The following is an 18,089-nucleotide window of genomic DNA, read 5'->3' on the forward strand; positions in this document are numbered from 1 at the left end:
TCCGAAAGCTAGTGTGCTTCCAATTAAACCTGTTGGACTATAACCTGGTGTTGTGAGATTTTTAACTTTGTACACCCCAGTCCAACACCAGCATCTCCAAATCATATGTAGAATGTGAAGCAGTTGTGGTCACTATCACCAAAATGCTCTCCCACCGCAAGGTCTGATCCGACTCATTGCCGAACACCAAGTACAAAATGGCCTCTCCCCTCGTCGGCCTGTCAACGTACTGAGTTAGGAAATGCTCCTGAACACACCTTACAAAAACAGCTCCTTCCAAACCATCTGCTCGAAGGAGGTTCCAATCAATATTGGGAAAGTTAAAGTCATCCATTACAACAACTCTACTACATTCATACTTTTCCAAAATCTGCCAACCTGTGCTTTCTTCAATCTCCCTGCTGCTATTGGGGGGGCCTGTGGTAAACCCCAAATGAGGTGACTGCTCCCTTACTGTTCCTAATTTGCACCCATACTGACTCAGTAGGCAGACCCTTCTCGACATTGGTAACTTCTTTAGCTGTGATACCCTCTCTGATTAGCAGTGCTACACCCCTTCCTCTTTTCTCCCCCCTCCCTATTCTTCTTAAATGTTCTAAACCCTGGAACATCCAGCAACCATTCCTGCCCCTGACAAACCCATGTCTCTGTTATGGCCACAACATCATAGCACCAGGTACTGATCCATGCTCTAAGCTCATCACTTTTATTCCTGATTCTCCTTTCATTAAAGCAAACACACTTTAACCAATCCCTTGGTTCTTTCCCAGGAAATTCCTTCCCACTGGCTGCGCTACCTCTTGCTATTGCCTCATCTCCATCAACTCTCACCACCAGTATATAGCTCCGGTTCCCACCCCCCTGCCATACTAGTTTAAACCCTCCTGAACAACTCGAGCAAACTTTCTACCCAGGACGTTGGTCCCTTTCCAGTTCAGGTACAACCCGTCCTTCATGTACAGGTCCCACCTTTCACATGGGTGAAATCATTTTGCTATCAGGAAGCCTTCAGATATGTCCTCTGAATATTTATTGAATGTTAAAAGGTGGAGATATTCAAATGGTGGGCTTTAGAATGGGGAATCATCTTGTGCTTAGTTATGTGTGAACAGATTGAACCTATAGCAAATTGGAAGAAGTGCACAAAGTGGTAATCTATGTCTCTGATAAAAAGACAATGTTCAATGACTTGACTTCAGTTCTATCCATTACTGCCTGAGTTGTTACTACTGCAACAATAATTTGCAGATAATGTACAAGTGCCTTGGGTGTTCAAAAACTCCAATAATCTTCACAGAAGTAAAATCAAAAACAGACATTGAGCCAAAAAAGAAAAAAGATGTCAGGAAAAATGATTTAAATTTTGGTCAGAAGGAAGGAGGAAGGGAATGAAGAGATGATTCCAGATTGAGAGACTAGAGGTGGAGGAAGAACTGGGTGGTGGTGAGATTTAACGGAGGTAGTGGCGATTGTTGGTCTGGATAAAGTTACAAAAGTTAAGGAAGGGTGAAACATGAAGCAAAGGGATGAAACCCTGGAGACTCAGAGCCAACATAGGTCATTAAAGTCAGAATCGATTGTTAAGTGGCACTTGCTACAGGCTCGGATTATGGGGAGAAAAAGAATCTAGGATGATCTGAAATTTTTAGATGTGGCGCAAGTGTAGTTTTAAATTCTGCAAGTATGAAAACATTGGTGATTGTTTCAGCAACGGGGTTTAGTAGGGGAGGGAGCAGCAGATGGAGGCACAATTCTTTGAGCTAGAATCATAGACTCCCTACAGTGCAGAAAGAGGCCATTTAGCCCATCTAGTCTGCACCAACTCTTCAAAGGGCATCCTACCCAACCCTGTAACCCTAAATTTACCATGGCCAATCCACTTAAGTTGCATATCTTTGGAAAGTCAGAGGAACCCACACCACCTAAAGGAAACCCACGCAGACACAGGGAGAAAATGGAAACTCCATACAGTCATCCAATGCTGGAATCAAATCCACTGAGCCACCACGCTGTCCAAGATGAAAAAGATGAAGATGAAGAGGGAATGGGCTTAAACTTCCTTCTTATCTGAAGAAGGCAATTTACTCATAACAGTTAGTCAGATCTTGCATGACTTGACAAAGACGTAACGATCAGATTTAAAATTTGAATGCCATGTGTGGTTTTGATCACCAGACATGCAGAAAAGACTCAAATCTTCTCACTGGACATTAAAAAAAACAATGGAAGTTTGGTGGTTTTGTATGTGATACATGAGTAATTGTTGATAAAGATATCTTCAGGGAAGTAATTGAAAGGATCTACAGTGATGCCTAGATGGATGGCAGCCAATGTATACAGTTATGTTGCTACCTGATTGATCTGAATATTAGAATGAGGAAAGTGAAAGGTACATGGACATTCACTGAGGAGGAGATTGGCCTCAACTTGAATGTTCCTCTAGGTCAGGTTGAACAACAACATTTATGGTTGATCTTATGGTGAGAAATGAAGGCAACCAGGTTGGTTCTGTGCACCAGATTGTGCTTCTGCCTCGAGGTGAGGACGTTAAGGGTAACAACAAACAAACTATTTTAAGGTACATCAGTCAAACCTGTTCAAATTTTGACTTTATAAGATAATGTTAAACGAATCTCATTTAAAATGAGTCGAGAACATGCTCAGGACTATTAAAAAAGGCTTCATAAAATTATTAAAGTTCGATGTGAAATATAATTTCAATTTTCCTACACACTCTCATTTATTTCCACAAGTTTCTAAAAGATTTTGTTGCAGATCTTCAGATCTGATTTTCAGGGACACAAAGATGATTACTGACAAAGGACAGCCTTTCAACCTTTGCTAAGAATATTAATATTTGTTTAATATGCATTACGCCCCTTTAAAACTATCATATCCTTTCTGAGATGTGGTAACTTGACTAAAAGCAAGGTGCAGAAAAATTATGAAACTAAGAAGGATTTCAATACCTGTGGGTTGCTGGTATTAGAAGCATCGTCACTGGGGAGATTCTCTTGGTAGCTAGAGTCATCGAGGACATTGGAGAGACTGGAGCTTTTCCATGTACGAATTCCTGGGAAAGGTTTGAAATTCTCAAGAGGAGATGGTGTTTCTGATGTGCTGACTGGAGTCAAATTTCCACTCTCCACAGTGGTAAAGGAACTGGTGCTTCCCATTTCTGTTCCCAAGTCAAAGGAAGGTTGTGCAAAAGGTGACAGGGGCTGGTAGAAAGCATCTTCAGAAGGATCAGAAGGGATGGCTTCACCTGAGCCTGGAATGTCTATGGTATTGGTCGAAGAGTTACTTGTGTGGTCCATGGAATCAAATGACTTGATCAAGGAATCGTAGGACTGCATCTCACTGGAGGGAAAAAGACCAAGCATGGAATGGTCGGGTTGTCCTTTTGAAAAGCCTTCATTGAGGTCCATATTGAAAGGGAGAAAGACTTCAGAGTCCTGGAAGTCTGATTGACTACTCATGCGATTGATCAACTCTTTGTCTTGTTCTTGGGTGAAGTCTTGGCTCTGATCTGAGTTCTTAAGTAAGTCAATGGAGTAGTTAGTAAATGAACTTGATAGACTGGCCTCTCGAGATTCATATGACTCTTTGACGTAGAGCTTGGTAAAATTGTCCTGCCATCCAGCCTGTTTTGCCAACTGACGAACAATGTCTTGCTGAGAGTAAATCAGATGGAACAGCTGGAAGAAAATTGATAGTTTAGACTATCAAATAAACAGATAGCAAAGACCTTTTAAAAGAAAAGGCCAGTCAGCCCTACAAATCCTTTCATATGGAATCACATAAAAAGTCAGCATGAACTTCCAACTTCGCATTTCCCCATCATTGATGTTGATCATTTATTCAAGCAACACATATCCCTTCAAATTAAACCAAAATACTGCAGAGGCTAGAAATAAAAACAGTGCTGGATGAACTCAACAGGCGTGGCAGCATCTATGAAGAGAGAAACAGAGTTAAGCTTGACTGTCATTTAACTGAGTCATATTGATCTCAATACATTAACACTTTCTCTTTCCAAAAATGCTGCCAGACCTGAGTTTTGCCAGCAGTTTTGTTTTTATTATACTTGCTCCTTCAAAAAAATTCAACTAGTGCTACAAATGTCTCCCTGGCCCTCAAATTGCACTCTCAAATCATATCAATATAATTCCTCATTTTGCAATTGTCAATTAACCTCAAGATAATTCCTTCTATTGAAATCTTTTCCAGCTCCACTGATCTATGGTGACTATGAGGAAACTTGTCTCGGTAAGAGCGGTGCAGCTCAACATGTACGTTTGAGTCCCATGATCATTTGAGGATGATTGTATAATGATATGGCATTGAGAAAGCAGCCCATTAGAATTGTGGTTACCAACTTGTGCCAACTATGGTCCACAAACATCTCCATTTCAAGAATTACATTCTTCCATTCAAACCCAACTTCTTCATTGCTCATCCCATCATTGCAATCTTAAGACTTTACAAATGATATAGCACAGAAGGAATCATAAAACTCAATAACTTGGACTGATACTTGAAAGTTATTCAAATAGTCCATTCCCTACTGTTTCCTCACAGTGTGGCAAATTTTTCCTTTTCAAGTATTGATTCTTTTCCTGCTTGAAAGTTATTGAATTATTGTTTGGGGTTCCACCACTTTTAGTTATCTACAAACATAGCATTAACACATGTGCACTTAAAACCCAGTTTAAGTTGCTATGTACTTCCTAATCTGTTCCTTCTTATTTCTGCACTATTATTTACTCTAATGCAGTTGGATTCTCTCAATCCTTTGCACATGAATATATGAATTAGGAACAGATGGAGGACATTTGACCCCTTTTGAGCCTGCTCTATCATCAATAAGATCATGGCTGATCTGATCATGGCCACTAGTCCACATTTCCACCAAACTTTGATAATCTTTGACTCCACTGTTAGTCAAGAGTTTATCTATGCCTGCTTTCCAAATTTTTAGCAATTCTGCCTCCATCGCTGTCTGGGGAAGAAAGTTCCAAAGACTCTCAAGCCTCGCAGAGAAGAAAAAAAAAATGATAGTCATCCCAGTCTTAAAATGTGTGACCCCTTATTTTTAAATACTGTGCCACATGGTTCTAGACCCTCCCACAAAGGAAATATTCTTTCAGCATCTACCCTGTCAAGTCCACTCAGAATTTTATCATCTTGAAATTTAAATTCCAATTGATACAGGCCTAACCTGTCCAACCTGTGATAACCAACCTCCCCATCCGGATATTATTTGGGTGAACCTCATCTCAACTGTGTCTAATGCATTTATAAAACAGGTCTTAAATAAAGACACCAAATGTGTAGACAGTATTCCAGTTGTAGTCTCAGTGATACCCTATACAATCAGCAGAATATCCTTACCTTTATATTTAATTCCCTCTTGCAATAAACCACAATATTCCATGTGCCTTTCCAATAACTTGTATGATTCATTTACCAGCACACCAAGATTCCTCTGTACCACCAGGTTCTGCAATCTCTCTCCATTTAAATAATATGCTGCTTTGCTGTTCTTCCTGCCAAACTACTCAATAGAAAGTGAACATGCAAGTTGCCAAATTGTGTTCAATACCCAATGCGTAGTTCAGAATCCTTCAGACCCTATCCAGACTTTGTGTTTTAGTCTTAATGTCCGTTAGAGGTCAAGCAGACAATTTAATTACGGATAGGCAATAAAAGTCAACATTGCCAGCTAAACTAAAATAATAAGAACAAACTCCTTGAATATGTTACGTTGTTATTTTAACCTTGTCTAATCCATTCATTAAAGATTAAATACATTTTGAGAATTAACAAATAAAATATCCACTTCATGATCACTGGAGACTTGATAATTCCCCATAATTTCTTTACTGCAAAGCTTTGACCAATCGAAGTTGACTTGCTAACCAATTAGCCTGCTTTTGCCCAGTAGCATAAAATTATTGTGATGCTTGAAACTTGCCATTCTTGCATTTGTTAAGTATTAGATGAAAGGCTTCAGGAAAATGATTCTCTTCCAACTATATTCAAAGTTTTATTTATAATTAATAATATATCCTTCCCATTCCCCCAACAAATCCCACTTAGTTTTCAACAATTTTCTCTTAAATGCAACCACTTATCCAGGAGCTTTGTTTCCTTTGTTGACAATTATTAGAGACAGGGATCTTGATCCTTGCTAGACTCTGTTGGGTTAATGAACTGTATCTTTAAAAGGTGATTCACCTTGGGATAATGTTAGGAATGTTAGATCTGGAAATTTTAGGTTAAGTAGAATGAGATAAGTTTGTGTCCTCAAGCCTGATTATTGTCCTATGACTCCTATTGGAATGGCACATGAAGCAATTTAGTGCCAGAGCATGTTTTTCGATGGTGAGGCTTGGACCATCAACCTGAGCACTGCTATAACCACTATGACCGATACATAAGTAAACATGAACACACTTATTGAGCATAACAACCATTTAAATGTAAAAATACAACTGTGTATGATGTACAGTCTGTTATCTAGACAGGTGTATGCCAGCCATATGCATAACCAATGATAGATTTTAACATTCCACACGAAGCTAGACAGTAATCACGGACGTTAGTTGTCTCACGTCACTTGCCTTTCGACAAACGTCCAGCCGCACAGTTAGGTCTGCTTTGTGAGATAAATAAACTACGGCAATCAGGTCCTTGTAATTTGGAACAGGATCTTAAAAAAAGAGAAGTGAAGCCATCATTAAAAAGAAAGAAAAGGAAAACTAACAGTGAAAATCATCTTCTGATGAAACATTAAACCGAGTCTGTCCTTCCAGGTTAATGTAAAAGATCCCAACAGCTCGAATTGAAGAGGAGCAGGGGAGTTCTGCCTGTATTGTTGGATAACATTTACCTCACCTCACATAACTGACAACAAACCACTTGACCATTATCCCGTTGCTGTTTGTACACAAATTTGCTGAATTTCTTCTATTAAAAGAGTGAATCTACTTTGGAAACTATTTTACTGTCTATACAGTTCATGTCAAATCATTTTAACATTTAAACGCACCGATCAGATAATTTTCAATCTCCTAATGCAGAAGGCAATACAAACCAAGTTTACATAAACTGTCCTCAATTAATTCATTAATCACTGGTATTATTTTTGTGAATCTGGGAAATAGATGCAATTGGAAGTCTGGGAAAGAATTACCACCTTCAAGTGATGTTAGGCAAATATAAAAAGGAAAATGAATAACATTTAGGCTTGGGCCGATAAGTGTAAAATAACATTTAATCATGTAAGTGACAGGCAATGACAATACCCAACAAATGAGAATCAAACTTTCTCTTTGGCATTCAATGGTATTAACATTTCTGCATTCCCCACTACCAACATAATAGGAACCACCGTTAACCAGAAACTGAATTGCATTCACCATGTAAATACAATGGCTATAACAGCACATCAGAAATAACGAAATCCTTGACGTCAAAGTCAACTCTTGTATGCCCTATATCTGTATACTATCTACAAAAGTGCCATGCAATTCTCTCCAATTGCCTGGTAGTGTGCAGCTCTATTAATACTGAAAAAGCTCAACACCATCCAGGACAAAAGCTGCCTGTTTAACTGGCAACCACCCAACCCCTTCAACCTTCACTCACTCCACTACCAACACACAGTAGCGGTAGTGTGCACCATCTACAAGATGCACTGCAGCAACTCACCAAGGCTCCTTGGAGGATACCTTCCAACCTTAACCACTTAAGGACAAAGGCAGCTTTTGCATGGGAAGACAATTACCTGCAAACTTCCCTCAAAGCTTCTCCCAACCTGACCTTGAAGTATATTGCTGCTCCTTCAATATCTCTGAATTAAAATCCTGAAAACATGCATCCAAACACCACTATCTATCCCATCTGGACTGCAATGGTACAAGATGGCAGCTCACAATCACCTTCTCAAGGTCAATTAGGGATCAAAGCTGAGAAAATAGGAGTGGGAAAAGGCCAACTGGCCCGTTCATTATGATCATGGCTGATCATCAAACCCAATAACCTGTTCCTGCTTTCCTCCCTATCTTTGGACACTTTCTTCCTCAATTGCTATATCCAACTCTTTCTTGAAATTATACAATGTTTTGGCCTCAAATACACTGTGGTAGAAAGTTCCACAGGCTCTCATTCGCTCAGTCCCAAATGGCTTGCCGCGTACCTTTATACTGTGACGTGGGATTGAAGCAACATTAGATACTTACCTGAGCACAGCACCTGCTCTGACAAGCACCGAATGAGTGACATTGAGGCAGGAAATTCATTCAGGAAGGAGGTCAGACCTTGGTAGCCAATATCTTTCAGCTTCAGTCGCAGTTTGCATCTCTCGTGAACTTTGTCATACTTCAACATCTTGTACATGAGCTAGTCATAAAAACAAAGCAGATGACAAATCCTTTCAATCCAAAGGAATTACAAAATATAAACTCAAAGTACTGGAAAACCTTGGTAGGTCTGGCATCATTAATGAAGACAGAAACAGAGTTAACATTTTGAGACCAATTTGACCCGTTTGGAATTTTAAAATAGATTGCTGTCTCAATTACTTGTTTTGTGTTACTATTCAAGATTACGTTACGTCCCCAAAGTTTCTAAATCAGCACATAGTGTTACAAGTATAAGTTTTATGAGATCATTAGATTTTAATACTAAGGTTTATTACACTTTTAAATGCAGCATAAATTTATTGAGTCAGCCTAACAGGGAACCTGGTGTTAAGAGCAAAATACTGTGGGTACTTGAAATCTGAAACAAAATAGAAAATGTTGGAGAAATTCAAGAGATTTGCAGCATACATGGAGAGAGAAAAACAGAATTAACATTTTGAAACTCCTTGCAGGATACTGTTCCCCTTCCAATTCAAGTGCAACCCATCCTTCTTATAGTAGTCACTTCTACCCCGGAAGACTGAAAAATAGCCTCCCAAAATGTAAACGAGATAGTGTGCAATGGGACACTAATGTAGAGTAAAACTCCTGCAAGACCAGCTTTGATGGACTGGACATGGTGCCTCCACCACCATGTCCTTTGGCTCAATTCAAATGGCTCGTGTTCCAGGGGAGGACAAAGAAATGCTGCAAAGACACAAAGTGGCATTGACAATAAGGACCGTGAAACATTGGCTAAAATCATTCAAAATGGCAACAACTTGCCCATTAAGCTGTGCCATGCCTTGGGTAACATCTAAATGATGAAATAAAGCAGTAGCGGGAAAGGGAACAATAGTAAACAAAGCTTGCACTCTAGGTTCCACTACGTCATGAGTTGTCCTGCCGTATGTGCCCATTGACCTGCAGACTAAATCTGCATTCTCAATCTAGGGACCAATTGTCTGTTCAGGATGTCAAGTTTTTGCTATGGGTCTTCCTTGGATAGTTAGGGGTGGCACGGTGGCTCAGTGGTTAGTACTGCTGCCTCACAGCAGCAGGGTCCCAGGTTCAATTCCAGCCTCGGGTGACTGTCTGTGTGGAGTTTGCACATTCTGAGAACTCAGGGTGGCTGATTCCCTTCTCCAAAATGTCAGTAATCCAGCTGGGCATTTTTTTAACGGCCATCATGCTTTCCTTGTGTTGTCCATAAATTAACAAATGTATTCAGTTCAATTTCACAGTTTGACATGGTGGGGTTTAAACTCATGAGCTATAAACCCAGCATTAATTTTAAATGGATTGAGAAGGATTAAGGAGCTATGGGAATAAAAGTGGTCTATAGGATTAGAATTACTCCTTGCACAAATAATAAAATAAAACACAAAGAAACTATTGTAAATGAAGTCAATCTGAAATATTAGCAGAAAATATTGGAAACATTCAGCAGTTCAAAGGGAAAAAAGGCATGAACGTTTCTGGTCGATGACCTTTTATCAGAATTGGTGACATTAGCTATGCTGAATGGATTGTGTCAGTGTCTTACTTTGTATTTAATTCTGTAGCCATCAGGCTACAGGATCCTTTTTTGACACATGCTAAGTATAGCATGTTCAGGAGGAGTGTGTTTTTCCTCGAATTTTCAGAATTTCCTCAAGTCTCACTCATATCTGTGGTAGACTAACAGAAATTGATTAGTCAACAATTCTATTGTCATATGTGACTGCCAGCATGACAGAAGATTAACTCATGGGACCCCAGTCTTTTCTTCTCACAACTCCTATGTTGCCAAGGTACACATATGTGCCCAGGACCAACTCACCCTAAAGATCTTCTCACGCACTTCATCAGAATACCTCTTCTGTAGGATCAATGAGTAAAACACTTCCACATTGCCAGGCTCAAACAGCAAGGTAAAGAGCTGGTCTCTGGAAGGACCTCCCTTTAACAGACTGAGCAAGATGTCCAGAATACCACAAAGCTGAAAAACACAAAACTTTTATCCTCTAGGGTAAAACAAGAAGAGTTACATCATCATCAGACCACAGAACACAGTTGATCCAAAGCATTTGCAATCCCTAGTAAATGTTAAACTCAGCTCAGTAGTCATTCTCTTATCTATAAGTCAGAAGGTGAGAGTTCAAATCCCAACCTCGAACTTGAATATATAATTCAAGGGGACATATTACTAAGTGAATGCTGCACTGTTGGAGATGTAATATTAAAATGAAAATCCCTTGGGTGATTTTGATGTATGATTGTATAATAAATGGTGCAGCAATTATGATATTTTCATGTTCAGGATCATTTCAATTTTACAGGTAAGCTGCTACGTGGTGTTTCCAGTTTTAATAACAGAAGGCAGAAATTCTTCTTGACCATGAAGAGGTGATCAAACTAATCAAGGTCACAGGAGTGGGTAAGGCCAGAGAGAATTCAGCTGGTGAGCAAGTGAATATAGTTTTGTTTTTGAAATGGCAGAAAAATCTAGATTGCTCATCCTGGCCGCAAAAACTGATCTTCCAAACGCAACATGGCACTTAAGTTTCATCAGCTTTCAACAATGAACTAAGGCAGGATTGTGGGAGCATATTTAACAATCCAAAATTGCACCAAATGGGTAATACAGTGTTGAGGTCCTTGTCTATTTCCAATGAGAACTTCAGCCACCTAATCTAAGACAGCAGGTGGGAAACAGGCTGTTTTCCACTGCTTGCCAAACAGCTTCGAGTTCTGTTGATTTTTATCAAACATCACCAAAAATAACCGATTATCTTGTCACTCAATCATTCATAATCAGATTGTGGGATCATTCGGAAAGTAAAATGGCTGCAGTGTTGACCCACTTGACATCACTTATTGCATGAAAAATATTCTATATTCACTTACTCACCAGCTGGATTTTATTAATTAGCTCTTTGTTCCATAAATTCAAACTATTGGACTCATTTCTGTTTTAACAAGAGTATATAGGACTTTAGAAAGGGAATAAACCCTTTATTTTGTTTCATTTAAAAAATTTTAAGCTTTGGCCCACATTACAGGACCCTAGCAACACTTTAAATATTAGGCAAGTCATAGATAGTGATATTAAATCCTGATTTTAGAAATTTATAGGATCAATGTCAGATGGCAAAGCTTTGTTTCCCGTAACCTGATGGCACTGAAGCTATGCATTTCCCAACTACTTGCTGTGTTGACACTGTTGTAGCTATTAGTATAATTATATATCTCAATGGGTAAACCAGCTGAAGTTTGTGTTGATTCTCTGTGTGTCACACATGATTTTAATCTGCCCTCCAAAGATATTACAAATACCTGATCCCATCAAGTCCTCAAATTTAAAGTTCTCACCATGTGTGTTGAATCCCTCATTCTCTGCAAGCACTTACAGCCATACAACCCTTTCAGGAAATGCTAATTCCTCGACTCTGGTCTCTTATGCAGCACCTTTATATCCTTTGTCCATTGTCCTTATATAATGCTTTCAACCATCTCAGCCATCATATTCATGAATTCCAAATGAAAGCATTTACTTCTCCATCTTTCAGAACATTCTTTAAAATTATCTGCTTGGCTAAAATCTCTAATCCTAAAATCTCTGTTTGGGTTTGGCTGACCTTTTTTCTTTTAATTTCTCATGAAGTACTAGAGATTTTTTTCAATATTTAAGACGTAATGAAAATGTAAATTATTGTTAAGACAACTTATAGGTCCTGGCAAAGCAAAGGTTTGAATGGGAAATGCTGTGATAAGAAAATTTTGTTGATTTTGGAAAGGACATACTAGAGTCAGATGTACAGCATGGAAACAGACCCTTCGGTCCAACCTGTCCACGCTGACCAGATATCCCAACCCAATCTAGTCCCACCTGCCAGCACCCAGCCCATATCTCCACAAACCCTTCCTATTCATATACCCATCCAAATGCCTCTTAAATGTTACAATTGTCTCAGCCTCCACCACATCCTCTGGCAGCTCATTCCATACACGTACCACCCTCTGCATGAAAACGTTGCCACTTCGGTCTCTTTTATATCTTTCCCCTCACACCCTAAACCTCTCGCCCTGGACTCCCCGACCGCAGGGAAAAAAAACTGTCTATTTACCCTGTCCATGCCCCTCATAATTTTGTAAACCTCTATAAGGTCACCCCTCAGCCTCCAATGCTCCAGGGAAAACAGCCCCAGCCTGTTCAGCCTCTCCCTGTAGCTCAGATCCTCCAACCCTGGCAACATCCTTGCAAATCTTTTCTGAACCCTTTCAAATTTCACAACATCTTTCTGATAGGAAGGAGACCAGAATTGCACACAATATTCCAACAGTGGCCGAACCAATGTCCTGTACAGCCGCAGCATGACTTCCCAACTCCTGTACTCAATACTCTGACCAATAAAAGAAAGCATACCAAACGCCTTCTTCACTATCCTATCTACCTGTGACTCCACTTTCAAGGAGCTATGAACCTTCACTCCAAGGTCTCTTTGTTCAGTAGAATAGAACTTATTTGCACAAGCTGAGCTCTGTATTCAATTTAATAGGGAACTATAAGTTCACCTAGTTGAGTTTGAGCATAAAACAATAAGCAAAAAGATAAATTGCAAATGGATGTTGGGGAAGGGACAAACTGTTTGTACATCAGTCTGGTTTCAATACTGTGAATGAGTTGATTTACCATGGGGCCCACACGTATGAATTCTCAATTACATTTGCACCAATTTTACCTGATCATCATCACTGATTGTTGCCATGTAAGAGATGATGCAGTGCAACTCCTCAGCTGTAATTACTTTGGTGATAAATTCCTTCACCAGGGTGAAGAGTGACAGTTGCACAGTTTTAACATCAGCAGTGGTCCGGTTATCCTTCTGTGGGCTGAGAAGAAAGGAACAGATAATGAAAATGGTTGTGAAGCTGCTCCATTCATCAAATTATGGCATGTTCAGCTCGACGTTTAGTAGCTTGCTTCCATTAAATGTCCTGATGACCAGCAGTAAATGTATTTCACAGAATTGTTACAGCAAAAAGGAGGTCCTTTGACATATTGTGTCTGTACTGGTTCTTTGAAGAAACTATTCAACTAACATTATTCTTCCACTTTCATTCCACAGCCCTGTACGTTCATTCTTTTATGGTAAGATTCCATTTTCCTCTTAAATATCTTGACTGAATGTGCACTAAACATTCAGAGGATAGGAAAGCGTTTCTCCCCATATCACCATAAATCCTCTTTTGCCAATTACCTTAACTCTATTTCCTGTGATTCTCAATTCTTTCATCAACGGGAATGGTTTCTATCAAACTATTCTGTCCAGAACTCTCATCATTATAAGTATCTCTATCCAAGTTCCTTGCGATCTTCACTTCTTCAATGAGAGAGATGGCTCAGTGGTTCGCATTGCTCACCTCACAGCGGCAGGGACCCAAGTTCATTTCCAGCCTCGGGTAACTGTCTGTGTGGAGTTTGCACATTCTCTCAGTGTCTGCATGGGTTTCCTCCGAGCGCTCCAATTTCATTCCATAATCCAAAGTTGTGCAGGTCAGGTGAATTGGCTATGCTAAATTGCCCATAGTATTAGGTGCATTAGTTAAGGGTAAATGTAGGGTAGGGCAATGAGTCTAGGTGGGATACTCTTCGGAGGGTCAGTGTGGACTTGTTGGGCCAAAGGGCCGGTTTCCATACTGGAGGGAATCTAATCTAGCCTATTCTCCTATATATCTTTATAAATGAGGTTTCTAAGCACTCAATCATTCTCTTGAATCTTTCTTTATCCGAATTGAATGTCACCACATCCTTCCAAAAGAGTGTTGTCTAGAACATGACGGGATACTCCAGCTGAGTTTGAAACTGTGTGTTAGATGTGGTTAACATGAACTACATGGCTGTTGTCCTCGCTGTCCCTAGTACTAAAGCAGAGGATGCTCGAAGTTTTATTAATCATGCTCTCAACCTATCTTACCACTTTAAATGTGCAAAAGTCATTGAAGTTCAGATCACTGCTGTTTCACATCATTAGATTTATAACCATTATTTTAGTTCTTTAAAAAAAAAGAAAAAAATTGTAGATACTGGAAATCAGAAACAAAAACATAAATTGCTGGAATATCTCAGCAGGTCCAGCAGCATCTGCAGAGAGAAATCAGAGTTAATGTTTCGGGTCCAGTGACCTTTCTTCAGAACTGATGGTAACTAGGAAAAAGTTGTTTTTTATGCAGAACATGGGGGGGGGGGGGGGGGTAAGGAGTAAATGTAGGTGAAGATTGAGTCCAAAGGCGGAGAACAGTTGGACAATTAAAGGAATGGATAATGGTCAGCCTTGGAGAATGAATAGCTGCTAATGGGGACTGTTAATGGCTAACAGTTATAATAGCAGACCATGTGATAACAAGGCCTGGTGTATGTGAATTGGGGTAAGGACCTGGGAAAAGGTGCTTCAAGCCCCAAAACTGTTGAACTTAATTTGAGTCCAGAAGGTGTAGAGATCCCCAACAGAAGATGAGGTGCTATTCTTCCAGCTTGCATTGAGCTTCACTGGAGTACAGCAGCAAACCTGATACTGAGATGCTGGCCAGGGAACAAGAGAGGGGAGGGGAAATGGTAGCTAATGATCCTCTGGATATGGATACTGGTGGGATGGATGAGGACAAGGGGCTACCCCATCGTTGTTGTGGGAGTAGAGAGAGTGGGTGAGGGCTGAAGTGCAGGAGATGGGTCAGTCCCAGCTGAGGGGCCTGTCAACCACTGCTGGAGAATCCTTGGTTGAAGAAGAAGGTGGCTATTTCGAAGGCCCACTTGTCAAAGTTGACATCATCAGAACAGATGCGATGGAGATGGAGAAACTGGGAGAATGGAATAGTGTCTTAAAGGAAGTAGGGTGTGAGAATGTATAGTCAAGTAATTGTGGGAGTTGGTGGATTTGTAGTGGATATTGGTGGCCAGCTTGTCACTGGAAGTGATAGTGAGGAAGGGATGGGAGGAGTGAGATGGACCAGTGAAGGTGAGAGCGGAATGGAGAGAGAGCGAGCGCGAGAGAGCGAGCGCGAGAGAGCGAGCGCGAGAGAGCGAGCGCGAGAGAGAAACACACAGATGCAGCTGGGGGCAGGAAGAGGACTGAAAATTCAAAATACACCACAAAGAGACAGGCATAACTAGGGCCCATGCAAGTACCCACCTGAAGAAAGTAAAAGGAGTTAAAAGAGTGTGAGAGTGTTTAGAGTGAGGATGAGTTTGGCCAAGTGGAAGAGGATGGTGGTGGATAGGATTGGTTCAGGCCTTTGTTTCAGGAAGGAGCGGAGAGCCCTAAAACCATCCTGATTGGGAGGGGGGGGGGGGGTGGACATGTCAAGGAATTGCATGCCCACAGTAAAAAGGAAGCTGCTGGAGCCCACAAATGGGAAATTCTGAAACTGACAAAGTGTCAGAGGAATCGCAGATGTCAGTGAGAAGGGACTGGACAAGGGGAGATGATAATGATTCGAAGTGGGAAGAGATGAGTTCTGTGGAGCAGGAGCAGGCAGAAACAATGGGTCTGCCTGGGTATTTTTGTTTGTGGAATTTGGGAAGGAGATAAAAGCAAACTGTATGGGTTTGGGAGCCTATGAGCTTAGAGGCAGTGGTGGTCATAGTGGTGGGAGATCACGACATTAAAATGAGGTTGGTGAACATAGTGGAATCAATATCCTTATGTGCCATGGGGAGGGTCATAGTCCAGGGGAAGATACAAGGAGGAATCTGGGAGCTTGCACTCAGCCTCTGCAATGTAAAGGTCAGTTTGTCAGATAACAACAGCACCACCCTTGTCAGCAGGCTTAATTACAAAGTCAGGGTGAGATCTGAGGGCATGGAGTGCTTCTCCTTATTTTAGGTTGTCTCTTCATTCTTGGTTTCCTGTTATGTAGTTAATTTTGTATCCACAATACCCTTTTATTCCACCTTCTGACTTGGCTCACAAGTCTATTGTCCGGTACTTTATCAAATGTTCTTTGAAAGTCTCTGGATACCACATCAACATTACCGTTGCCAACCCTCTCAGTTACATCATTAAAACAAAAACAGCAAGTCAGTTAAACATTATTGGATCTCAACAACCCCAAGTCAATTTTCCTGAGTTAGGATGATTGCCCAAGTGACTGTTCATTTTATCCCAAATTATTGTTTTGAGACGTCTCTCACCACCAAGGTTAAACTGATGGATATTTGCCGAGAGTTTATCTTTACACCACTTTTGAACAAGAGAGTAACATTTGCAATTTCTTCAGACATTTAGCACAACCCCGGAGTCTAAAAATGTCTGTAAAATGATGGTCAGTGCTCTGCAATTTCCATTCTCTCACTTCCTTCAGTATTCTTGGATGCATCTTATCTGGTCATGATACCCTATTAACTTGAAATACAATCATATCCAATAAATCCTCATCACTTTTAAATGTCTTCAAGTGAATGAATTATGTTCTCTTTCACCATGACCTCCACAGCATCCACCTCCTTGGTAAAGACAAGTGGAAATAATTCATTTCATAGCTCATCCATGAATTCTGCCTCCATGCCCAAAGCCATGTTTTGGTTCCCACGCAGCCCAAGTCCTCCCTTTACTATCCTTGAACTACTTATATAATTAAGACAAACTTTTGAATTAGCTTTTATGTGAATTATCTGTCTCTCACTATGGTTCCTTTTATTTGGAATTTCAATACCCCTTTGAACACTCCTTACTCAGCCTAGTTATTATCCACCACTAACTGCTGAATAGTATACAAAGTAAACATTGCTAACAAAAGACAAAAGCAAAACTTCATTACGATTTGCCCTCATCAGGATTCATGCAAGAAACCAAACTCTGAAAGAGAGCACCAATTTATACAGCATCAATCAAAAAATCTGATCGGTTGGACCAGATGGAGATGCAGCAGGAACTGTACAACTGTTAGTCTTAGTTAGATGAAAAAACAGACCAGACAAGTGTACTCTGATTGTTCAGGGTGTTAGCATGGGAAATGCAGTAGGGATTGACAACATCCATGACCTTGCTCTCAATCAAAATAATTTATCTTGCCTGGTTGAACCCATTCATCATGATATTCACTAAGAATGGTCAAAGGGGCATGTTTTTTGACACAGTATACAGAGGGACCTCGATTATCAGAACAAGATGGATGGGCAGTATTTCATTCAGGTAACTGATTATTCAGTTAATTGATTCAATGTCTCTCCTCTGGGCCTCGGAGTTTTCTGAAGTTACCTTTTTCCTCCGTCTGCCTGCCTTGCTCCCTCTCTCTGTATCAGGGTTTGTTTCTGAGCAGACACAAAGTCTCAAAGTAGGGCACACACACAACTTTTTGACAGGTTCCACCTTTGCCCTGTACAGGACAATGTTGGAGAGATTATCTGGGGAAGGGGGTTTAGGGAACACCCCTGAGAAAAAAAAAGAGAAATGAGTGGGCGGCACGGTGGCCCAGTGGTTAGCACTGCTGCCTCACAGCGCCTGTAGACCCGGGTTCAATTCCCAACTCAGGCGACTGACTGTGTGGAGTTTGCACATTCTCCCCGTGTCTGCGTGGGTTTCCTCCGGGTGCTCCGGTTTCCTCCCACAGTCCAAAGATGTGCGGGTCAGGTGAATTGGCCATGCTAAATTGCCCGTAGTGATAGGTTAAAGGGGTAAAGGTAGGGGTATGGGTGGGTTG

General features: G+C 40.6%; 1 protein-coding gene across 5 annotated transcripts in view; it reads right to left on the reverse strand.

Annotated features, from left to right (window-relative positions):
- nbeal2 (neurobeachin-like 2) overlaps positions 1 to 18,089 on the reverse strand; it is a 239,977-nt gene that overhangs the window by 67,375 nt on the left and 154,513 nt on the right. For all 5 annotated transcript variants that reach the window (XM_087986597.1, XM_087986596.1, XM_087986593.1 and 2 more), the window contains 5 exons: positions 13,133 to 13,283; positions 10,231 to 10,389; positions 8,247 to 8,406; positions 6,627 to 6,715; positions 2,970 to 3,698 (listed from right to left, as the gene is read on the reverse strand). In XM_087986597.1, coding sequence (XP_087842723.1) covers positions 2,970 to 3,698; positions 6,627 to 6,715; positions 8,247 to 8,406; positions 10,231 to 10,389; positions 13,133 to 13,283 — 1,288 coding nt within the window. The remainder of the gene's footprint in view (positions 1 to 2,969; positions 3,699 to 6,626; positions 6,716 to 8,246; positions 8,407 to 10,230; positions 10,390 to 13,132; positions 13,284 to 18,089) is intronic.

Source organism: Chiloscyllium plagiosum, unplaced genomic scaffold, assembly GCF_037043375.1.
Source record: "Chiloscyllium plagiosum isolate Xiang-an unplaced genomic scaffold, Cpla_swu_hap1 HiC_scaffold_4, whole genome shotgun sequence".
NCBI classification, from domain to species: Eukaryota; Metazoa; Chordata; class Chondrichthyes; order Orectolobiformes; family Hemiscylliidae; genus Chiloscyllium; species Chiloscyllium plagiosum.